At 52.9% G+C, this 18,662-nt stretch overlaps 1 protein-coding gene across 5 annotated transcripts in view; it reads right to left on the minus strand.

Annotated features, from left to right (window-relative positions):
* Positions 1-18,662, minus strand: part of NRBP2 (nuclear receptor binding protein 2) — a 60,149-nt gene that overhangs the window by 1,624 nt on the left and 39,863 nt on the right. The window contains exons 8-17 of one of the 5 annotated variants that reach the window (XM_048837084.2): positions 18,273-18,356; positions 17,945-18,000; positions 14,877-14,972; positions 8,473-8,605; positions 8,132-8,234; positions 7,880-7,930; positions 7,178-7,313; positions 2,827-2,880; positions 2,102-2,165; positions 1,025-1,098 (exon numbers count right to left, since the gene is read on the minus strand). In XM_048837084.2, the coding sequence (XP_048693041.1) occupies positions 1,025-1,098; positions 2,102-2,165; positions 2,827-2,880; positions 7,178-7,313; positions 7,880-7,930; positions 8,132-8,234; positions 8,473-8,605; positions 14,877-14,972; positions 17,945-18,000; positions 18,273-18,356 (851 nt within the window). The remainder of the gene's footprint in view (positions 1-1,024; positions 1,099-2,101; positions 2,166-2,826; positions 2,881-7,177; positions 7,314-7,879; positions 7,931-8,131; positions 8,235-8,472; positions 8,606-14,876; positions 14,973-17,944; positions 18,001-18,272; positions 18,357-18,662) is intronic. The other 4 variants (XM_048837085.2, XM_048837091.2, XM_048837089.2 and 1 more) reach the window with 4 other exon arrangements.

The raw sequence follows: 18,662 nt of genomic DNA on the forward strand, positions 1-18,662 counted from the left end.
GGAATCAACAGATTGTACCAGGAGCCATGTATTTTCCAGAAATGCTCTATCGGCGGGGACTCTTGTTCTCTCCCAAGTCTTCCCTGTTCATTTTGGCAGATGACCTCTGTGCTATATGGTCCATATGCTTAAGAGGCCGTCCAGGAACGAAGTATAAATGCATCATCTTGTAAGTGCCCGGCAGATAAAGCTGTTTGCCAAAGGAGCTGACTAACTGCTCGGGTAGGGTCAGGATTCAGCTTGAGGAATTCTCCCAGACTTCACTTACGGTTTCCAAATTCCCAACTCATGGCCAAAACGCGACACCATTTTTTGGCAAAAATAAGTGTGTCCGCTTCCTCCTAGCCAGGCTTCCTCCAGGATGCTCTGCTACTCGAAGCATCTGCATTCCCCTGGCTCTGGACTGCTGAACTAGCTGGGCCCTTCCTAGCTCTGGGGCCACTGAAGAGAAATGTGCTGTGCATAAGTTTGGTGGTGCGGGAACTAATTCCATCTTCTGGCCAGGTAGAAAGCTGCAGTGTAGGTCAGTGACTGCTTTTTGGGGCAGCAGCAGGCTTGGATGCTTCTCTGGGGGAGGCAGGAGGTGGCAGAGAGTCTCATCTGGGCTCTTTGATCTAGGCAACTTTTCTGGTTTCATACTTCAGAATCATTTTTAAATTTGGTCCCACTCAGTGTGTGACTTGTGCCATGACAGTATGGCTATTCCTGTCATTGCAGCAGCCTGGGGCCAGGCCTGAGCGAAGCAGATAGGCAAAGAATGGCACCATGGTAAAAAGCAGTGGGTTCATCATGCAGCCATAAACTGGCCCTGTCTGACCCTGGCCACAGTCATCAGAAAAAGCTTCGTTAAATGGGACAGTAAGTGAGTGGACTCCCCAGGCCTAGGTGCGCCCCCTCGGCAGCCCTCATGCCCCTGAGGCTTAGGGTGTTGTGGAGAATTAGAGAGCCCTGTGTTAATATATTGGCAGCAGATCCCTGCCCGAGGGAGTCATGCAGATTCTAAAGGAGAGGGGAGGAGGCTCACCTCATGGATGAATCCGTAGTGCACCAGCTCTGAGGCCAAGCCCTTGGAACTGTCAGCTGCAGAAACAGGGTTAACTGTGAGAAAAGGAAATTCGTGCAGCTCGCATTCCCTCCAGAGAGCGCTGCTCCTGGCACACAGCCCAGCTGGAAGCTTTTGCTGACGCATTTGGCTTTGGTAACATAGATGGAGTGAGCCTAGGGCTGGCTGAGCACTAGCCCATGTGATTTTGGGGCAGACAGAACATGTAGGTGAGCACTGAGTGGGCCTCATGCCAAGTGCCGGGTGAAATGAGCTTTGCAAGGTTCCACTCCCAAACCAGGCAAAGTGTAGTCATCTCAGCAGAACGCCCTTCTGACATTCTTGGCTCATTTCGCCTCAGAAACCAAAAAGGGCCTTTTATGATACCAAGCCCTGTGCAGGGAGATCCCTGGCCCTGGGCTTTTTGGCTGTCTGTGAGGCTGGGTAAAGACCTCTGACTGCAGGGTGCTAGATAAAGATGGCTGCACTTTCCTCCAGAGGGCTCCTGTCTTCCCCATGAGTTAGGCTGGGACTGGGCGTGCTCTGAAGAGAACCACCTCTGGGCTCTGCAGCAGAGCCAGGATGAATGGCCAGGAACTTCCACACCCTGCAAGGGCAGCTCACTCAGCCATGGACTTTCCTTTACTAAAGCTGCAGAAAAAGGCTGCTGTCTCGGGAGAAATGACCTACTGCTTCCCCTTCTCTTGACAGGTGTCACAGTATTGGGGTGCAGGGGCGAAATTCTAATCAGGATAACGTGAACCTTCCTAATGGCCATTCCACTATGCTCCCAGAGGCTGTGAGCTCCGGACACCCACTGCTCTGGGGGCTCAGGTGGGCAGGACCCTACACCTGGCTGGCAGGGTTCAATCTGCCTCTTCCAGTACAGAGAGGAAAGGAAACCAGGTTGTAAACAGACTGTGAGCTCTTTGGAGTAAGGACCACGTCCTCCTGTAAGTCTGAGCATGGCCTTGTGCCATGGGGGCCCAACCCTGCTCAGGGCCCTCAAGCACGACTACTAGATCAATCATAGGTAATGGTAATTATAAATAAACCTACTTGGCAGCAGGTCATAGCTTAACTGTCGGTGCAGCTTGTCCTCCAGGGTTAGCAAGAGCGTGAGCTGCAGCAGGAAGAGAGAGCGTATTAGAAAAGAGCATCAGCTCCTCCTTAGGAAACAAAGGTGCAGCTCGCTCAGCCAGCACCAGAGGCTGCTCGGAGGAGCGGGCAGCCAGTCAGACGTGCCCTTTGAAGGCCCTTCTGGAATGAATGTGCCTTTCCTCTATCACGGCTAAAATGGTACATTACACTGGGAGAAGGGTAGGGTCGGAGGCACCCCACCCAGTGCAACAATCCCAAGTCTTTCCCTCTCCAGCCTCGCTCCAGGCTGCAGCGAGTGCTCTGGGAGTTCCCTGCAGAGGATAAAGGGCTCAGGATCCCTCCAAGGATCCCCCAGGAGAATGTTAGTCGAATTTATATGCTGGGGTTCATTTATAGAGCTACAAAGCCAAAAGCAAACATCTCTGTTTGTGAAACATTGATCTGTGTGGCTGTCTCCCTCCCCTCACACCCCATGGCCCAGCTGTCTTCCTAAAAATAGGGAGCTCTTTGGGGCACCCTGCTGGAACTCACTAGCTGGGACTGTTTCTGCACCACCCCACACCGTGGACCCCTGCCTGCTGCTGTAACAAACGTCCTACCGACCTTTGTTCTAGGGACAAGGGGAAGGACAGACCAAGAGGGTCAAGCTCTGGTACTGGCCCAGTGCTGGGCTCATGGCTTACATGCCACTGGGCCTTCTCTTCATTCATCTCCATGCTGCACTGCATCTGCACTACCTAGGAGAGACCAAGACAAACATCAGCCTGGGAGCAGCACTGGGGCACATGCAGTCTCCCCTCCTTCAGCTCGGCCGTATCCCTGGCCAGGCAGCTTGACTCCCCCCCTCTGACTTACATCCCACAACCCCAGCTGCCTATCTGCCACCTAAAACCTTTTCCCTTCCCTCCCCCATTTCTGTCCCATAGGAACTGCCAGACTGGGCCAGCCCAGGGTCCATCTGAGCTGGGCCCTGCACAAACACACCCAGTCATGGTTGTGGGCCTGGCCAAGGAGCCCACAGTCCCAGTGGTCGCCAGAGGTTGAGGGGAGAGGCAGACAACGATACAATATCTGTCAACACAGAGACACCGGCACATTTGTCCCCTCCTGACTGTTATAAAGCAGCTATGGGTGCTGACTCCGTGGGTGCTGCATCCCTGGAGCACCCACGGGAGAAAATTAGTGGGTGCTTAGCACCCACCGGCAGCCACGTTCCGACCCCCCCAGCGCCTCCTGCCCACCGGCGGCCCCACGCTGACCAGCTCCTCCTCCTCCCGCCCAGCGCCTTCTGCCTGCCACAGATCAGCTGTTCCGTGGCATGCAGGAGGGGGAGGAGCGGGAATGGGGCGCACTTGGGGGAGGGCGTGGAACCGGGCGGGAAGAGGCAGGGTGGGGGCAGAGTGGGGATGGGAAGAGGTGGGGGTGGGGACTTGGGGGAAGGGGTGGAGTGGGGGCAGGGCCAGGGGTGGGGAGAGGAGGGTTGGAGGTGGGGGCTGGGTAAGGCCTGGGGCAGAGCAGGGTTTGGGGAAGGGGTGGAACGGGGGCAGGGCTGGGGGCAGGAAGAGGCAAGGCAGAGGTGGAGGCTTGGGGGAAGGGGTCGGGTGGGGCAGGACCTGGGGTGGAGCAGGGGGTTGAGCACCCCTGGGGCGCAGAGGAAACCAGCGCTTAGTGAAAGCAGCAATTATTTAGGCCCTAAAACTCCGATTGACTCACCACCCACAAATTGTTCCAAGCTCTTAATCGTTCCCCCCACCGCCCCCGCCTCTCCTGCCTCCTTTCTCAATCGCTGTGGACAACACTTCCATCCTCCCCGTCACTCATGTCTGTAAGATGGGTGTCACCTTCCACTCAGCCCTCCCTCAGATCCTCACATCCAGGCCGGGTTCTAATCCTGCCACTTCTTTCTGCAAAACACCATTATGTTCTGGCCTTTCCAGCTGCCCGATGCCCCATTCTCAGACAGGAAACAACGTTCAGCACCAGCTTATACTTGGGGCGGACTCCCACTCCTGACTGGGGTGTGACATGATGGCTGATCTCTTTGACCCACTTTGCTGTGGCCGCTCGTGCACTCCGGGACAAAAGCGCTACTGGCCCTTTGGCATGCATGGATGGTCCATGCTGCCAAGGAGCTGAAAACTATGTTCTTACACAATGGAAGCATCTGTGGGAAAGAGTCTGACGCCCTAGGGGCTTGTCTACACATGCAACACAGCAGTGATGCAGCTGCGCTGCTGTAGGGCTTCAGTGTAGACACGAGCTATGCCAAGGGAACTCTACCTCCCAGAGAGGCAGTAGCTAGGCTGACGGCAGAATTCTCCCGGTCACCTAGCGCTGTCCACACCAGGAGGTAGGTCGGTTTAATTGCATCACTCAGGGGTAGATTTTTTCACATCCCTCAGCAACGGTTATACTTTCCTAGTGTAGGCCGGGCCTAAATAAATTCAGGAATCCATGAGTGAACCTGCCTCCTTGTCCATAGACACTAGAGCAGGCTCAGTAGACTACTCTCTGGGTCGTTCACAGGTGCCGCAGCCGTAAGAAGGGCCATACTGGGTCAGACCAAAGGTCCAGACCAGACCGTGCATCGGCTTGGCCTGGTTTCCTCCCCATGCCGTGTCCCTGGGGCAACATCACAGACAATAACCTGTGGTAGAAGAGTGCCCAACCTGACAACTGGAGTCTGGTGTACAATGTCTGGCCTCCCTCAGGACAGAGGCTATCCCCTGGTGGCTGAACTCCACATAGAAGAGGAGGCGGAGGCCTCTAATCTCTGCCCACACAGCTAAATCTCTCATCCAGGCCCTCATCATCTCACTTACCTGCCACCTCCTCTTCTCTGGCCTTGACAGATGCCGTCTAGACTCACTTGTAGCCCTTAAAAACACGGCTACTTAGATTGTCAGCTCTTTGAGGCCAGGCCCTCTCTCTGGTCTGTGTTTGTCCCATGCCTAGCGCTGTTCTCAGGGGCTCGTAGGCAGGACGGCTTTACAAATAATAAGCACAGAAGTCCTCTTCCCGGCTTCTCGTTTTGATTCCCCGCTTTGTGTCCCTCTGCTAGTGCCTCTTCCACTTCAAAGACATGCACTATATGTGCCTTCACTGCAGAGCAGCGGTGGGCAAACTACGGCCTGGGGGCCACATCCGGCTCTTCAGACATTCTAATCAGGCCCTCAAGCTCCTGCCAGGGAGCAGGGTTCGGGGCTTGTCCTGCTCCAGCGCTTCAGCCAGGGAGCGAGGTTGGGGGCTTTCCCCGCCCCACGCGTGCCATGCCTCTGCACGGCTCCCAGAAGCAACAGCATGTCCCCCCTCCAGCTCCTACGTGTAGGGGCAGGCAGGGGGCTCCAAACACTGCCCACAGCCCTGCCCCAAGCACCACCCCCGCAGCTCTGCAGTGAAGGCACATATAGTGCATGTGGCCGGGAACCATGGCCAATGGGAGCTGCAGGGGTGGCACCTGCGGACGGAGCCCGTGCACAGAGCTGCCTGGCTGCGCCTCCGCATAGGAGCTGGAGAGCAGATGTGCCGCTGCTTCTGGGAGCTGCTTGAGGTAAGCGCCGCCCAGAGCCTGCACCCCCTGACCCCTCCCATGCCCCAACCCCCTGCCCGTGCCCCAGCCCTGATCCCCCTCCTGCCCTCCAAACCCCTTGGTCCCAGCCCGGAGCACCCTCCTGCACCCCCAACCCCTCATCTCCAGCCCCATCACAGAGCCCGCACCCCCAGCCAGAGCCCTCACCCCCACCCCTGCACCCCAACCTCTCATCCCCAGCCCCATCCCAGAGCCCTCACCCCCACCCCTGCACCCCAACCCCCTGCCCCAGCCCGAAGCCCCCTCCCACATCCTGAACTCTTCATTTCTGGCTCCACCCCAGAGCCTGCCCTCCCAGCCAGAGCCCTCACCCCCTCCCACACCCCAACCCCCAATTTCATGAGGGGGCCCGCGATATAATTTCCATAGCCAGATGTGGCCCACCCCTGCTGTAGAGTCTTTGATGGCCTATCCCCACTTGCCCCATCTTTTTCATGTGCCATAGACATGTCGACTCCTTCATTCATTCAGGAAATGATGCCAGTCTTGATTGCCCATTTTAGCAATTTCCCCACAAGCCATCTCTCATTACACCCACTGTGCATGGGAGAAGCTCCCCGAAACACCTCTGCAAAGCCACCTCATTGTCCTCTTTCAAATCCCTCCTTAGCACTCCCCCTGCTGCCAGGCCCACAAAAACCTTAGCACTGCTTAGGCAGCTGGTGTGTTGTGACCTCTGCTTTTCATCCTGACCCGTATAGTCTCACTGTTTCCTTGTGCCTGCTCTGCCTGTTATATCCACCTACTGTCTACAGTCTTACACTTGGCCTGTAAGTGTTCTGGGGCAGGGGCTGTCTCTGTTACACATTTCTACAGCACCCAGTACAGCAGGGTCCTGGATCCAGAGCTACCGTAATACAAAGAATAGAGAGGAGTAAGAAAGAGAGTGTCTGTAACCATGCATCCACTCATGCTTGCCCCACTCCCCTTCTCCCTTCAGCTGTTTGCTCTGCCCAGTTGGCAAGACTGTACCTTCCACTGGAGCATAAGCCATGTGGGGCAGGGATTTTTCTCCCTTTCTGTGCAGCACCCTGCACAACAGGGGCCTGATCTCAGCTGGGGTCTCACTGTAAAGTCAGTATCAAACAATAATCAATCCCTACCTCCCATCATGCCCTGGGCTTTAGTGCTGTCTGTGGACCTCCTGGGAAATGTACCGGAGACCAGCCCCAGCCCCAGCCCGGCTGCTCTGATGGGTCAAGGCTGAGAACAAAGTGCATTAGCTCGATCCCAAGTGGGGAGCCCACAGCACTCACTGTGGGCACTGGAAACGTCTCTCCCGTGCCGGCCGGAGACCTTGCAGCTGGGCTGGGGGGCCGCGCCAGACCAGTGGGAGGGGAGTCCACAGGGCAAGAGCGTACCAGAAAAGGGCACAGTCTGCCTAGTTCCAGCAGGGGGTGCTGTCCCCAGGGTGGCATTTGAAATGGTCCCACTTTTGCCCTTACCTTCCTCGTCTCCACATCGAAGGGCTCCGGGGTGGGGGTCTTGGCTTTCTGGGGGTCCTCCTGAGGCTGGGAGAGCGCACGCGGGAGCAGCAGGGGCCTGGTGGCCGCGAAGTTCATCAGGGGATAGATCCCGTTCCTGCCACAGAGAGACAGGTCAGGCGGAACAAGCCATGCCAAGGCCCAGCTAGCAAGGGGCGAGGGAGGGGTCATGGCCCCGGGGGAGCTGTGCTCTGCAGGGGGAGGAGAAGCCGGGCCCTGTTGATGTGGGGGAGGCAGCAGGGCACAAGCCCTTCCCCCTCACTCCAGACATGGCTGTCCTACGGCAGCCCAGGGCTTTAGCCTTGGGGGCCCCCGCAGTCCAGGGGCCGTGGACAGAACAGCAGCCAGCTCGGGTCGACCATGGGGAGGGGGACAAATCAGGAACTGACCCAGAAACCACTCAGCAGAAAGGAAACATTTCTGCAAAAGCTTCCCTGCAGTGTTCGAGAGGCTGGCAGCTCCATGCAGCCCAGGGACGAGACATTGTCTGGCATCCAGGGGTCAGGACTGAACGAAACCAGCCACCCCACTGGTGCTTGCACTAGGGAGCCTGAGCTGAGGCCCTGTCTGTCCAAGCCTCGCTGGCAGCATGTTATCCACACAAGGAGCGTCTGAACAGGCCTGGGTGGTGTCCCACGGATCCCTCAGCCAACCCCAGCTCACCTGACGTCCTCCAGGAACTTATCTAGCTCCAGGAAGGAGACTTCTGAGTATCTGGAAGAGAAACAGGAGTGGAGAGGTTACTGGGGACAGTGGGGCAAGGAGGGGCGGAAAGAGGGGCTGGGGGAGAGGTGGGGCAGTGACACTAGGAGCACCAAGCCATGGTTGCTGGGCTTGGAAGTTGCAGGGTTTCCTGCCCATCCACACTCCCCGCTGCTGCTGCTGCCCCAAGATCCCCCTCCCCAGGGGTCTCACCTCCACTGCACTGCAGGCAGCCCCTCTCGCCGGATCTCCGCCATCACCATGTTCAGGTCCAGCTCCTTCGTCTTCTCCTCCACCACGTTCTCCGGCATCAGGTCTACAGCAAAGGCAAGAGAAGAACCTGTCAGCTGGGAGCACGGCACAAACTCTCCCCGCAGGTAGGGGCCAGAGACTGCCCCTTCCCCAAGGAGGGGCCCAGAGAGCCTCTCCCATGCCCTCGGCTGCGCTGGGGCAGGGATTTGGGTGGCTGCATCTGGTACCGCTCTGCTCAAGGCTCAGCCTAGTGCCAGGGTGCTGCGGCTGAGCGTCCCCGTTCCTCATCCCCGCTCACTCACATTGGCCGTTGATGAAGCAGTGCGCTGCCAGCAGTTTGAGGGAGTGGACCTCAAAGAGCACCTGGTGGAAGAGCAGGTTATGGGCTGTTGGCCGCTTGTCCGGGTTGAGGAGCAGGCACCCCAGAATGAAGTCCTGAGGGGCAAAACGGGGGGGGGCATGAGTCCGCGGCAATGCAGAGACCTCCCCCCGCTGCAGCCCCACCACAGCGGCCCAGGAGAGGCAACGCGTGCCCGTCCTCTGAGGGCTCCAGGAGCCTCGTGCCAGTTGGCAGCGACACCAGAGGGCTGTAGAGTGCGCAGACTTCGGTGCAATGATCGTGGAATTCGTGGTACCACCTTAAGGTGACGATGTTCCTGGGGGCCCTATTGCAACAGGAGTCTGGGCTACCAGGAGCGCTGGCTCCTGGTGCTGCTGCGCAATGTGCAGGTGGAGGATGCAGGGGAAATTCAGCAAGCAGACTGTGAAGAGTGGGCGGGGGGTGTCTAACAGCCCGTCAGAATCAGCACCTGAGAGCCCTTCCTCTGCGCTCACAGGCTGGGAGACATAGAATCATAGAATCATAGAATATCAGGGTTGGAAGGGACCCCTGAAGGTCATCTAGTCCAACCTCCTGCTCGAAGCAGGACCAATTCCCAGTTAAATCATCCCACCCAGGGCTTTGTCAAGCCTGACCTTAAAAACCTCTAAGGAAGGAGATTCTACCACCTCCCTAGGTAACGCATTCCAGTGTTTCACCACCCTCTTAGTGAAAAAGTTTTTCCTAATATCCAATCTAAACCTCCCCCACTGCAACTTGAGACCATTACTCCTCGTTCTGTCATCTGCTACCATTGAGAACAGTCTAGAGCCATCCTCTTTGGAACCCCCTTTCAGGTAGTTGAAAGCAGCTATCAAATCCCCCCTCATTCTTCTCTTCTGCAGGCTAAACAATCCCAGCTCCCTCAGCCTCTCTTCATAACTCATGTGTTCTAGACCCCTAATCATTTTTGTTGCCCTTCGCTGGACTCTCTCCAATTTATCCACATCCTTCTTGTAGTGAGGGGCCCAAAACTGGACACAGTACTCCAGATGAGACCTCACCAATGTCGAATAGAGGGGAACGATCACGTTCCTCGATCTGCTCGCTATGCCCCTACTTATACATCCCAAAATGCCATTGGCCTTCTTGGCAACAAGGGCACACTGTTGACTCATATCCAGTTTCTCGTCCACTGTCACCCCTAGGTCCTTTTCCGCAGAACTGCTGCCTAGCCATTCGGTCCCTAGTCTGTAGCTGTGCATTGGGTTCCTCCGTCCTAAGTGCAGGACCCTGCACTTATCCTTATTGAACCTCATCAGATTTCTTTTGGCCCAATCCTCCAATTTGTCTAGGTCCTTCTGTATCCTATCCCTCCCCTCCAGCGTATCTACCACTCCTCCCAGTTTAGTATCATCAGCAAATTTGCTGAGAGTGCAATCCACACCATCCTCCAGATCATTTATGAAGATATTGAACATCCTGGGGTTGGGGCGAGAGGAGGATTCAAGACACAGCTGGACGGGGGAGCTGGAAACGCTTAATGGCGGCCTGCAGAGGGGAAAGGCTGGACGCGCGCCCTTTCCTGCTCCTCGGTGGAAAAGAAAGGCTGCGGAGGCGCTCTGCTCGGCGTCACTCTATGACCTCCCTGCTCTGCTCCTCTCCAGCTCCCCTCTCCCCAGAAACTTCTCTGCTGCTTTATCACCATAGGGAAGTCGGGAATGGCAGGTCCTACCTCCCGTTTCTGCTGGAGACCTGCGGGGAAGAGCAGGAGCAGGAGCTCTCAGCCCTAGGTGGAGGAGCATCTGAATCGCTCACAAAGAGCTTTGTACTGAACAGGTGTCAATAAAAGCCGATCAAAAACACCACCTTGAACTGAGCTCCACGGGGTGGCTGGGCGCTGCGTGAAGCAATGCTTCCGTTGGTTTGTTTTAAACCTGCTGCCTGCTCATGTCGCTGGGTGACCCCTGGCTCTTGTGTTCTGTGAAGGGGTAAATCACACTGCCCTGGTCACTTTCTCGCCAGCAGTCATGATTGATAGACCCTCTGTCACATCCCCTGTTAATTGTCTCCTTTTTAAAATTGAAGTCCCAGTCTTTCAACTCTCTCCTTCTGCAGAAGCTGTTTCATACCCCTGTCATTGTCTGCACTTTTTCCCATTCTAATATATCTTTCTTGAGATGGGGCAACCAGAATGCACGCCGTATTCAAGGTGTGGGTGTACCATGAATTTATATAGTGGCATTATCATAGAACCATAGAAGATCAGGGTTGGAAGGAACCTCAGGAGGTCATCTCGTCCAACCCCCTGCTCAAAGCAGGACCAAGCCCCAGTTTTTGCCCCAGATCTCTAAATGGCCCCCTCAAGGATTGAACTCACAACCCTGGGTTTAGCAGGCCAATGCTCAAACCACTGAGCTATCCCTCCCCCAATTATGATATTTTCTGTCTTATTATCTATCCCTTTCCTAATGGTTCCTAATATTCTTTTCACTTTTTTGACTGCCGCTGCACTAGGGTGACCAGATGTCCCGATTTTATAGGGACAGTCCTGATAGTCTGGGCTTTTTCTTATATAGACGCCTATTACCCCCCAGCCCAGTCCGGATTTTTCACATATGCTATCTGGTCACCCTATGCTGCACATTGCATGGATGTTTTCAGAGAACTATCCACAATGACTGCAAGATCTCTTTCTTGAGGGGTAACAGCTAATTTCGACCTCATCATTTTATACATATAGTTGGGATGATGTTTTCCAATGTGCGTTACTTTGCACCTATCAACACTGAATTTCATCTGCCATTTTGTTGCCCAGTTCCTGAGTATCCCTTTTGTGAGATCCCTTTGTAATTCTTCACATTCAGCTTTGGACTTAACTATCTTGAGTCGTTCTGTATCATCTGCAAACTTTATCACCTCACTGTTCACCCCCTTTTTTCAGATCATTTATGAATATGTTGAACAGCACTGGTCCCAGTACAGATCCTTGGGGAACCCTGGTATTTACCTCTCTCCATTTTGAAAACTAACCATTCATTCCTACCCTGTTTCCTATCTTTCAACCCATTACTGATCCATGAGAGGACCTTCCCTCTTATCCCTTGCTTTGCTTAGGAGCCTTTGGTGAGGGACCTTGTCAGAGGCTTTCTGAAAGTCCAAATACACTATATCCACTTGTCCACATGTGTGTTGAAACCCCCAAAGAATTCTAATAAATTGGTGAGGCAGGATTTCCCTTTACAAAAGCCGGGAAAAGCTGGCTCTTTCCCAACATACTGTGTTTATTACACCTCAAATAATTCTGTTCTTTACTATAGTTTCAAGCAGTTACCTGGTACTGAAGTCAGGCTTACTGGCCTCTAATTCCCAGGAGCCTTTTTTTAAAAATTGGCTTCACAGTAGCTGCCCTCCAGTCACCTGGTCCAGAGGCTGATTTAAGTGATCGGTTACACCCCACCGTTAGTAAGTTCTGCAGTTTCATATCAGAGTTCCTGCAGAACTCTTGGATGAATCCCATCTGGTTCTGATGATAAATTAAACAGTAATAAGTCAATTTGCTCCCAAACCTCTTCTATTGAGACCTCAATCTGGGACAGTTCCTCAGACTGGCCACCTAAAAAGAATGGCTCAGGTGTGGGGATTTCCCCCATATCCTCTGCAGTGAAGACCAATGAAAAAAATTCACTTAGCTTCTCCACAATGACCTTATCTTTTCTGAGTGCATCTTTAGCTCCTCAATTGCCCAGTGGCTCCACTGACTGCTAGGCATGCTTCCTGCTTCTGATGTATTTTAAAAAAATTGCTGTTAATTTTTGTGTCCTTAGCTAGTTGCTCTTCACATTCTTTCTTGGCCTGCTTTATATACTTTTATACTTGCCTTGACAGAGTTTCTGCTCCTTTCTATCTTCCTCACTAGGATTTGACTTACAATTTTTGAAGGATGCCCTTTTACCTCTAACTGCCTCTTTTACTCTGCTGTTTAGCCATGGTGGCATTTTTTGGTCCTCTTACTGTTTTTATTTGGGGTACACATTTAGTTTGAGCTTCTATTATGTGTTTTAAATAATCTCCATGCAGTTTGCAGGCATTTCACCCTTGTGACTCTTCCTTTTAATCTCCATGTAACTAGCCTCCTCACTTTTGTATGGTTCTCCTTTTTGAAGTTAATGCTACCGTAGTGGGTTTCTTTGGCATTTCCCCCACCCTCCAAGGATGTTCAGTTTAATTATGTTATGGTTGCTATTACCAAGCACTTCAGCTATATTCACCTCTTGGACCACATCTTTGATCTATTTAGGATTAAATCAAGAATTGCCTCTCCCCTTGTGGGTTCCAGGACAAGCTGCTTCAAGAAGTAGTAATTTATGCTGTCTAGAAAATTTATTTTTGCATCCCATCCTGAGGTGACATGTACCCAATCAATTTGAGGATGATTTATTAATTAATTATTATTATTATTATTGCATTTTCTCCCTTTGTAGCCTTTCTGATCTCCCTGAGCATTTCACAATCACCCTCACCATTCTGGCCACGTAGTCGGTAGTATATTCCTTCTGCTATACTCTTATTATTCAAACATGGAATTTCTATCCATTGAGATTCTATGGTATAGTTTGATTCACTAAAGATTTTTACTAATTTGACTCCATGCTTTCTCCACGCCCCCACCAGCACAACCTACTCTGTCATTCCTGTATATTTTGTACCCTGGTATTACCGTGCTCAACTGGAATATTGTGTCCAGTTCTGGGCACCATATTTCAGGAAAGATGTGGCCAAATTGGAAAAAATCCAGAGAAGAAACAAAAATGACCACAGGTCTAGAAAACATGACCTATGACGGAACACTGAAAAAATTGGGTTTGTTTAGTCTGGAGAAAAGAAGACTGAGAGGGGACATGAGAACAGTTTTCAAGTACATAAAAGGTTGATATACGGAGGAGGGAGGAGGTTGATATACGGAGGAGGGAGGAGGTTCTCCTTAACCTCTGAGAATAGGACAAGAAACAATGGGCTTAAATGCAGCAAGGTTGGACATTATGAAAAACTTTCTAACTGTCAGGGAAGTTAAGCACTGGAATAAATTGCCCAGGGAGCTTAGGGAATCTCCATCATGGGAGGTTTTTAAAAGCAGGTTAGACAGACGCCTGTCAGGGATGGTCTAGATAATACTTAATCCTGCCATGACTGTGGGGGACTGGACTAGATGACCTCTCGAGGTCCCTTCCAGTCCTGCGATTCTATGTCCAATGAAGTGGGTTTTAGCCCATGAAAGCTTATGCTCAAATACATTTGTTAGTCTCTGAGGTGCCACAAGTCCTCCTGTTCTTTTTGCGGATACGGACTAACACAGCTGCTACTCTGAAATATGTCCCATTGATTATCCTCATTCCACCAAGTTTCTGTGATGGCTTTTGTATCAATATTCTCATTTAATACCAGGCACTTTAGTTCACCCATCTTAGTATTTAGACTTCTACCATTTATATATTTTGTCAATATTCATGTGTTACATTTAAATGTGATACTTGTATGTTTGACTGTTCCTCACTAGCTCCTGCCTGGACTTTACCAACTTCTTTCCTATACTCTTTTCTAGGATACAGAGTTTCCCCTTTGATAAACTCATCCCTAAGAGATGTCTCTGCTTGAACTGCATGCTCCTCTGCACCTATCAGCTTTCCTCCTGTCCTTAATTTAAAACATCCTCTCCAACCTTTTTAATTTTACGTGCCAGCAATCTGGTTCCATTTTGGTTTACGTGGAGCCCATCCTTCCTGTACAGGCTCCTCCTTGCCCAAAACGTTCCCCAGTTCCTAATAAACCTAAAACCCTCCTCCCTGCACCAATGTCTCATCCGTGCATTGAGACCCTGCAGTTCTGCCTGCCTAATGGCCCTGTGCGTGGAACTGGAAGCATTTCAGGTCCTGGGCTTTAATCTCTTATCTAGCATCCTAAAGTTGGTCTCCAGCATCTCTCTCCTAGCCTTCAGGACCTGCCGCACCGAGCTTGGGGACTCTATATATAATCTCCCTCCATTCAGAGGGTTGGGCTGTAGGGAGATTGGGGCAATGGGGGGACCTGAGCCCCATGGACCCTTAGAAGGAGACTGCAGTGGGGATTGGGAGCCCCATAGTTCCTGAGAGGGAGATTTGGACTGCGAGGGCATGTGGGGGATTCCCAAGCTCTGCAGAGCCTGAGAAGGAAACTGAAGTGGGGGGAGCCCCAAGTCCTGTATGTGTAAGATGGAGGGTTGAGGAGCCCCAAGCCCCATAACAGGTGACTGGGGGGAGCCCTGAGCCCATCAGCGTGTGGGGCATTGTGGCCAGGACTCTTTGCAATGTCCTTGGTGTTCCCTGGTGGGGCTCAGCCCGCCTTGCTCACCCGCATGTTGGGATCATCCAAGGAGTGCCTTGCCCGAGCAATCGCCTCCTCTGAGACTCGGCTGTCCCCATTGGGCTGGATCTCCAGCACCGCCATCTGCCGGGGAGATCAGAGCTTAGCCCCCGCCCCAACACGGATCCCCAGCCAGGCTGGCCAAGCCGCAGCCCCTCTGCTCTCACAAGGGAGCTCCTACTCAAGACATTCTCAGGGCAGGGGGACGGTGCTCTGGTGCCCCTCTGGTGGGATGGGAACAGGTGTCAGGCCAGGCCAGTGACGGTCTCTCAGGCTGGAAGTCTGGGTTCCCCCTAGCTCCACACAAGCTGTAGTCATAATGAACAGGTCGGATTATGAACAGGAGGCTGCCAGGCAGCTCTCCAACACCATATTCTACAGGCCACTATCCTCCAATCTCATTGAGGAGTACCAAAAGAAACTACACCATCTGCTCAAGAAACTCCCTGCTACAGCACGGGAACAAATCTACACAGACACACTCCCAGAGCCCCGACCAGGTGTATTCTGTCTGCTACCCAGGATCCATAAACCTGGAAACCCTGGGTGCCCCATCATCTCAGGCATTGGCACCCTGACAGCAGGATTATCTGGCTATTTGGACTCTCTCTTCAGACCCCACACTACCAGCACTCCTAGCTATCTTCGAGACACCACAGACTTCCTGAGGCAACTACAATGCATCGGTGATCTTCCTGAAAACACCATCCTGGCCACCATGGATGTAGAAGCCCTCTACACCAACATTCCACAAAAAGATGGACTACAAGCCGTCAGGAATGGTATCCCCGATAATGTCACGGCAAACCTGGTGGCTGAACTTTGTGACTTTGTCCTTACCCATAACTATTTCACATTTGGGGACAATGTATACCTTCAAATCAGCGGCACTGCTATGGGTATCCGCATGGCCCCACAGTATGCCAACATTTTTATGGCTGACTTAGAACAACGCTTCCTCAGCTCTCGTCCCCTAACGCCCCTACTCTACTTGCGCTACATTGATGACATCTTCATCATATGAACCCATGGAAAAGAAGCCCTTGAGGAATTCCACCGGGATTTCAACAATTTCCACCACACCATCAACCTCAGACTGGACCACAGTGCAAATAAGTGATAGTCACGTAAACACCACCCTATACCAGAAACCTACTGACCGCTCTACTTACCTACATGCCTCCAGCTTTCATCCAGGACACATCACATGATCCATTGTCTACAGCCAAGCTCTGTGATACAACCGCATTTGCTCCAATCCCTCAGACAGAGATAAACACCTACAAGATCTCTATCAAGCATTCTTACAACTACAGTACCTACCTGGGGAAGTGAGGAAACAGATTGACAGAACGAGATGGGCACCCAGAAGTAACCTACTACAAGTCAGGCCCAACAAGGAAAATAACAGAACACCACTGGCCATCACATACTGCCCCCAGCTAAAACCTCTCCAACACATTATCAACGATCTACAACCTATTCTGGAAAATGATCACTCACTCTCACAGTCCTTGGGAGACAGGCCAGTCCTCCCTTACAGGCAGCCCCCCAACCTGAAGCAAATACTCACCAGCAACCAAATACCACACCACAGAAACACTAACCCAGGAACAAATCCCTATAACAAACACCGTTGCCTACTCTGTCCCCATATCTACTCTAGTGACACCATCAGAGGACCCAACCACATCAGCCACACCAGCAGGGGCTCATTCACCTGCACGTCTACTAATGTGATAGATGCCATCATGTGCCAGCAATGCCCCTCTGCCATGTACATTGGCCAAACCGGACAGTCTCTATGCAAAAGAATAAATGGGGACAAATCAGACATCAGGAACGGTAACATACAAAAGCCAGTCGGAGAACACTTCAATCTCCCTGGACATTCAATAACAGATTGAAAAGTAGCCATCCTTCAACAAAAAAACTTCAAAAACAGACTTCAAAGAGAAACTGCAGAGCTACAATTCATTTGCAAACTTAACACCATCAATTTGGGCTTGACCAGGGACTGGGCGTGGCTGGCTCACTACAAACACAATTTTCCCTCTCTTGGTATTGACACCTCCTCATCAATTATTGGGAGTGGACCACATCCACCCTGACCGAATTGGCCCTGTCAATACTGGTTCTCCACTTGTAGGATAACTCCCTTCTCTTCATGTGTCAGTATATCTGTGCCTGCATCTGTAATTTTCACTCCATGCATCTGAAGAAGTGGGGTTTTACCCACGAAAGCTTATGCCCAAATAAATCTGTTAGTCTTAACGGTGCCACCGGACTCCTGGTTGTTTCTGTGGCTACAGACTAACACAGCGACCCCCTAATACTATTTCCAGTCAGGGCTCCGGGTCCTCTCTCCACCCCATTGTGGGGAGGATGACGCGCTCGATCTGTTCCTGAAGCTGGTTTGTGGGGCCGGGGTCAGGGGGTGGGGCTGCAGTGGGAGGCACTTGCAGCCCTGCTCCCTGGGGCCCCGAGCTCACCAGTACAGGTTGCAGTGGACAGCCACTCCCTGGGTACATCCCCTGGTGGGTGCAGCAGTGCAAGTCCCCCTGGTGAGCAGCTTCTCCCACTGGCCAAGGGAAACCTCACACCCATGTGTGTAACAGGCCCTAAGGGGTAAGACCAGTATCAACCGTGCCCTCGGGCCAGGCAGGGCCTCAGTCTGGACAGAGATGGCTGAGGGAGGCGTCTCACTCTGAGAAGGGGAGTCATAAGTGGGTGGGGCCAGTTCTCCCACCGCTCCCCAGGGCGGGTAGCCGGGACAGCAGGAAATGGTCACCCCAGGAGCAGAGCCTCCATCACAGCCATGGGGGATGGCAGGTCCACAGAGCCTTCATCAGAGAAGAGAGGGCACAGAGCTGCCCTCACAGGGGCAAGTGGAGGGCACCCAGACTCCATTCGACAGGGAGCTCCTGGACTGAGCTGAGATCCCCTTCTTCCTGAAGGGTCAGGGGAATGAATTCACTCTGCCCCAAGCAAGGGAGGACTAGACAACCCTTCGGGGAGTTCCTGGGATCTGTAGGGGGGGTCTTCTGGTTCCTTACCTCCAGGGCGCACATTCCAAAGGAGAAAATGTCCACAGCTGTCCCATCAGCTACATCTGCAAAACCAAACCAGAAACAAACCAGACTGGTGTTCCAAGCCACCACCGCTGCTGGGAACACCCCAATACACACCTGCCCTGTGCCACACACACACACATACCCCTGCCCCATGCATCAGCATGCCTCCCACATCTTCCCCATTTCCCCCTCCGCCATGAATCTGCCCCATGGTCCCCTTTTTCACCCTACACACCTGTCCCATGCCCCTCCCCAATACCTACTCCATGCCACCCCTCTGCCCTCTGCTGCAGAGGGGATCTGAACTTACGGCCATACTCCGGGGGGAAGAAATGCAAGTTGCGCTGCTCCTCTCTCTCAATCCTGATGGGGCTTCGGAGGTCATCAGGGATGGCTGCATGAGGAGGACAGAGTGTTCGGCGTAAGAAACCCCTAGCCCACAGCTTGTCCCCCAGGCTGTATTCAAAGATCTAGATACAGGAAAAGAACAGGAGACTGCAGGGGTCTCTGCATTTGCTCCTCACTGCAGCCTGCCCAGCTCCCAGGCAGCCAGAGCCCCCACGGCTCCTGCTCCCTTGGAGAGATTCCTCTCCCGTATCTGCAGGGGCAGAAAGGTCCATGACAGGAAAACCAACTCTCACAAGGAAGAAGATCTTCCCCAAAGGCCTTCAGAGACGTCCCTCCACACACAGTATCAGTA

This window comes from Caretta caretta, chromosome 2 (assembly GCF_965140235.1).
Source record: "Caretta caretta isolate rCarCar2 chromosome 2, rCarCar1.hap1, whole genome shotgun sequence".
Lineage (NCBI taxonomy): Eukaryota > Metazoa > Chordata > Testudines > Cheloniidae > Caretta > Caretta caretta.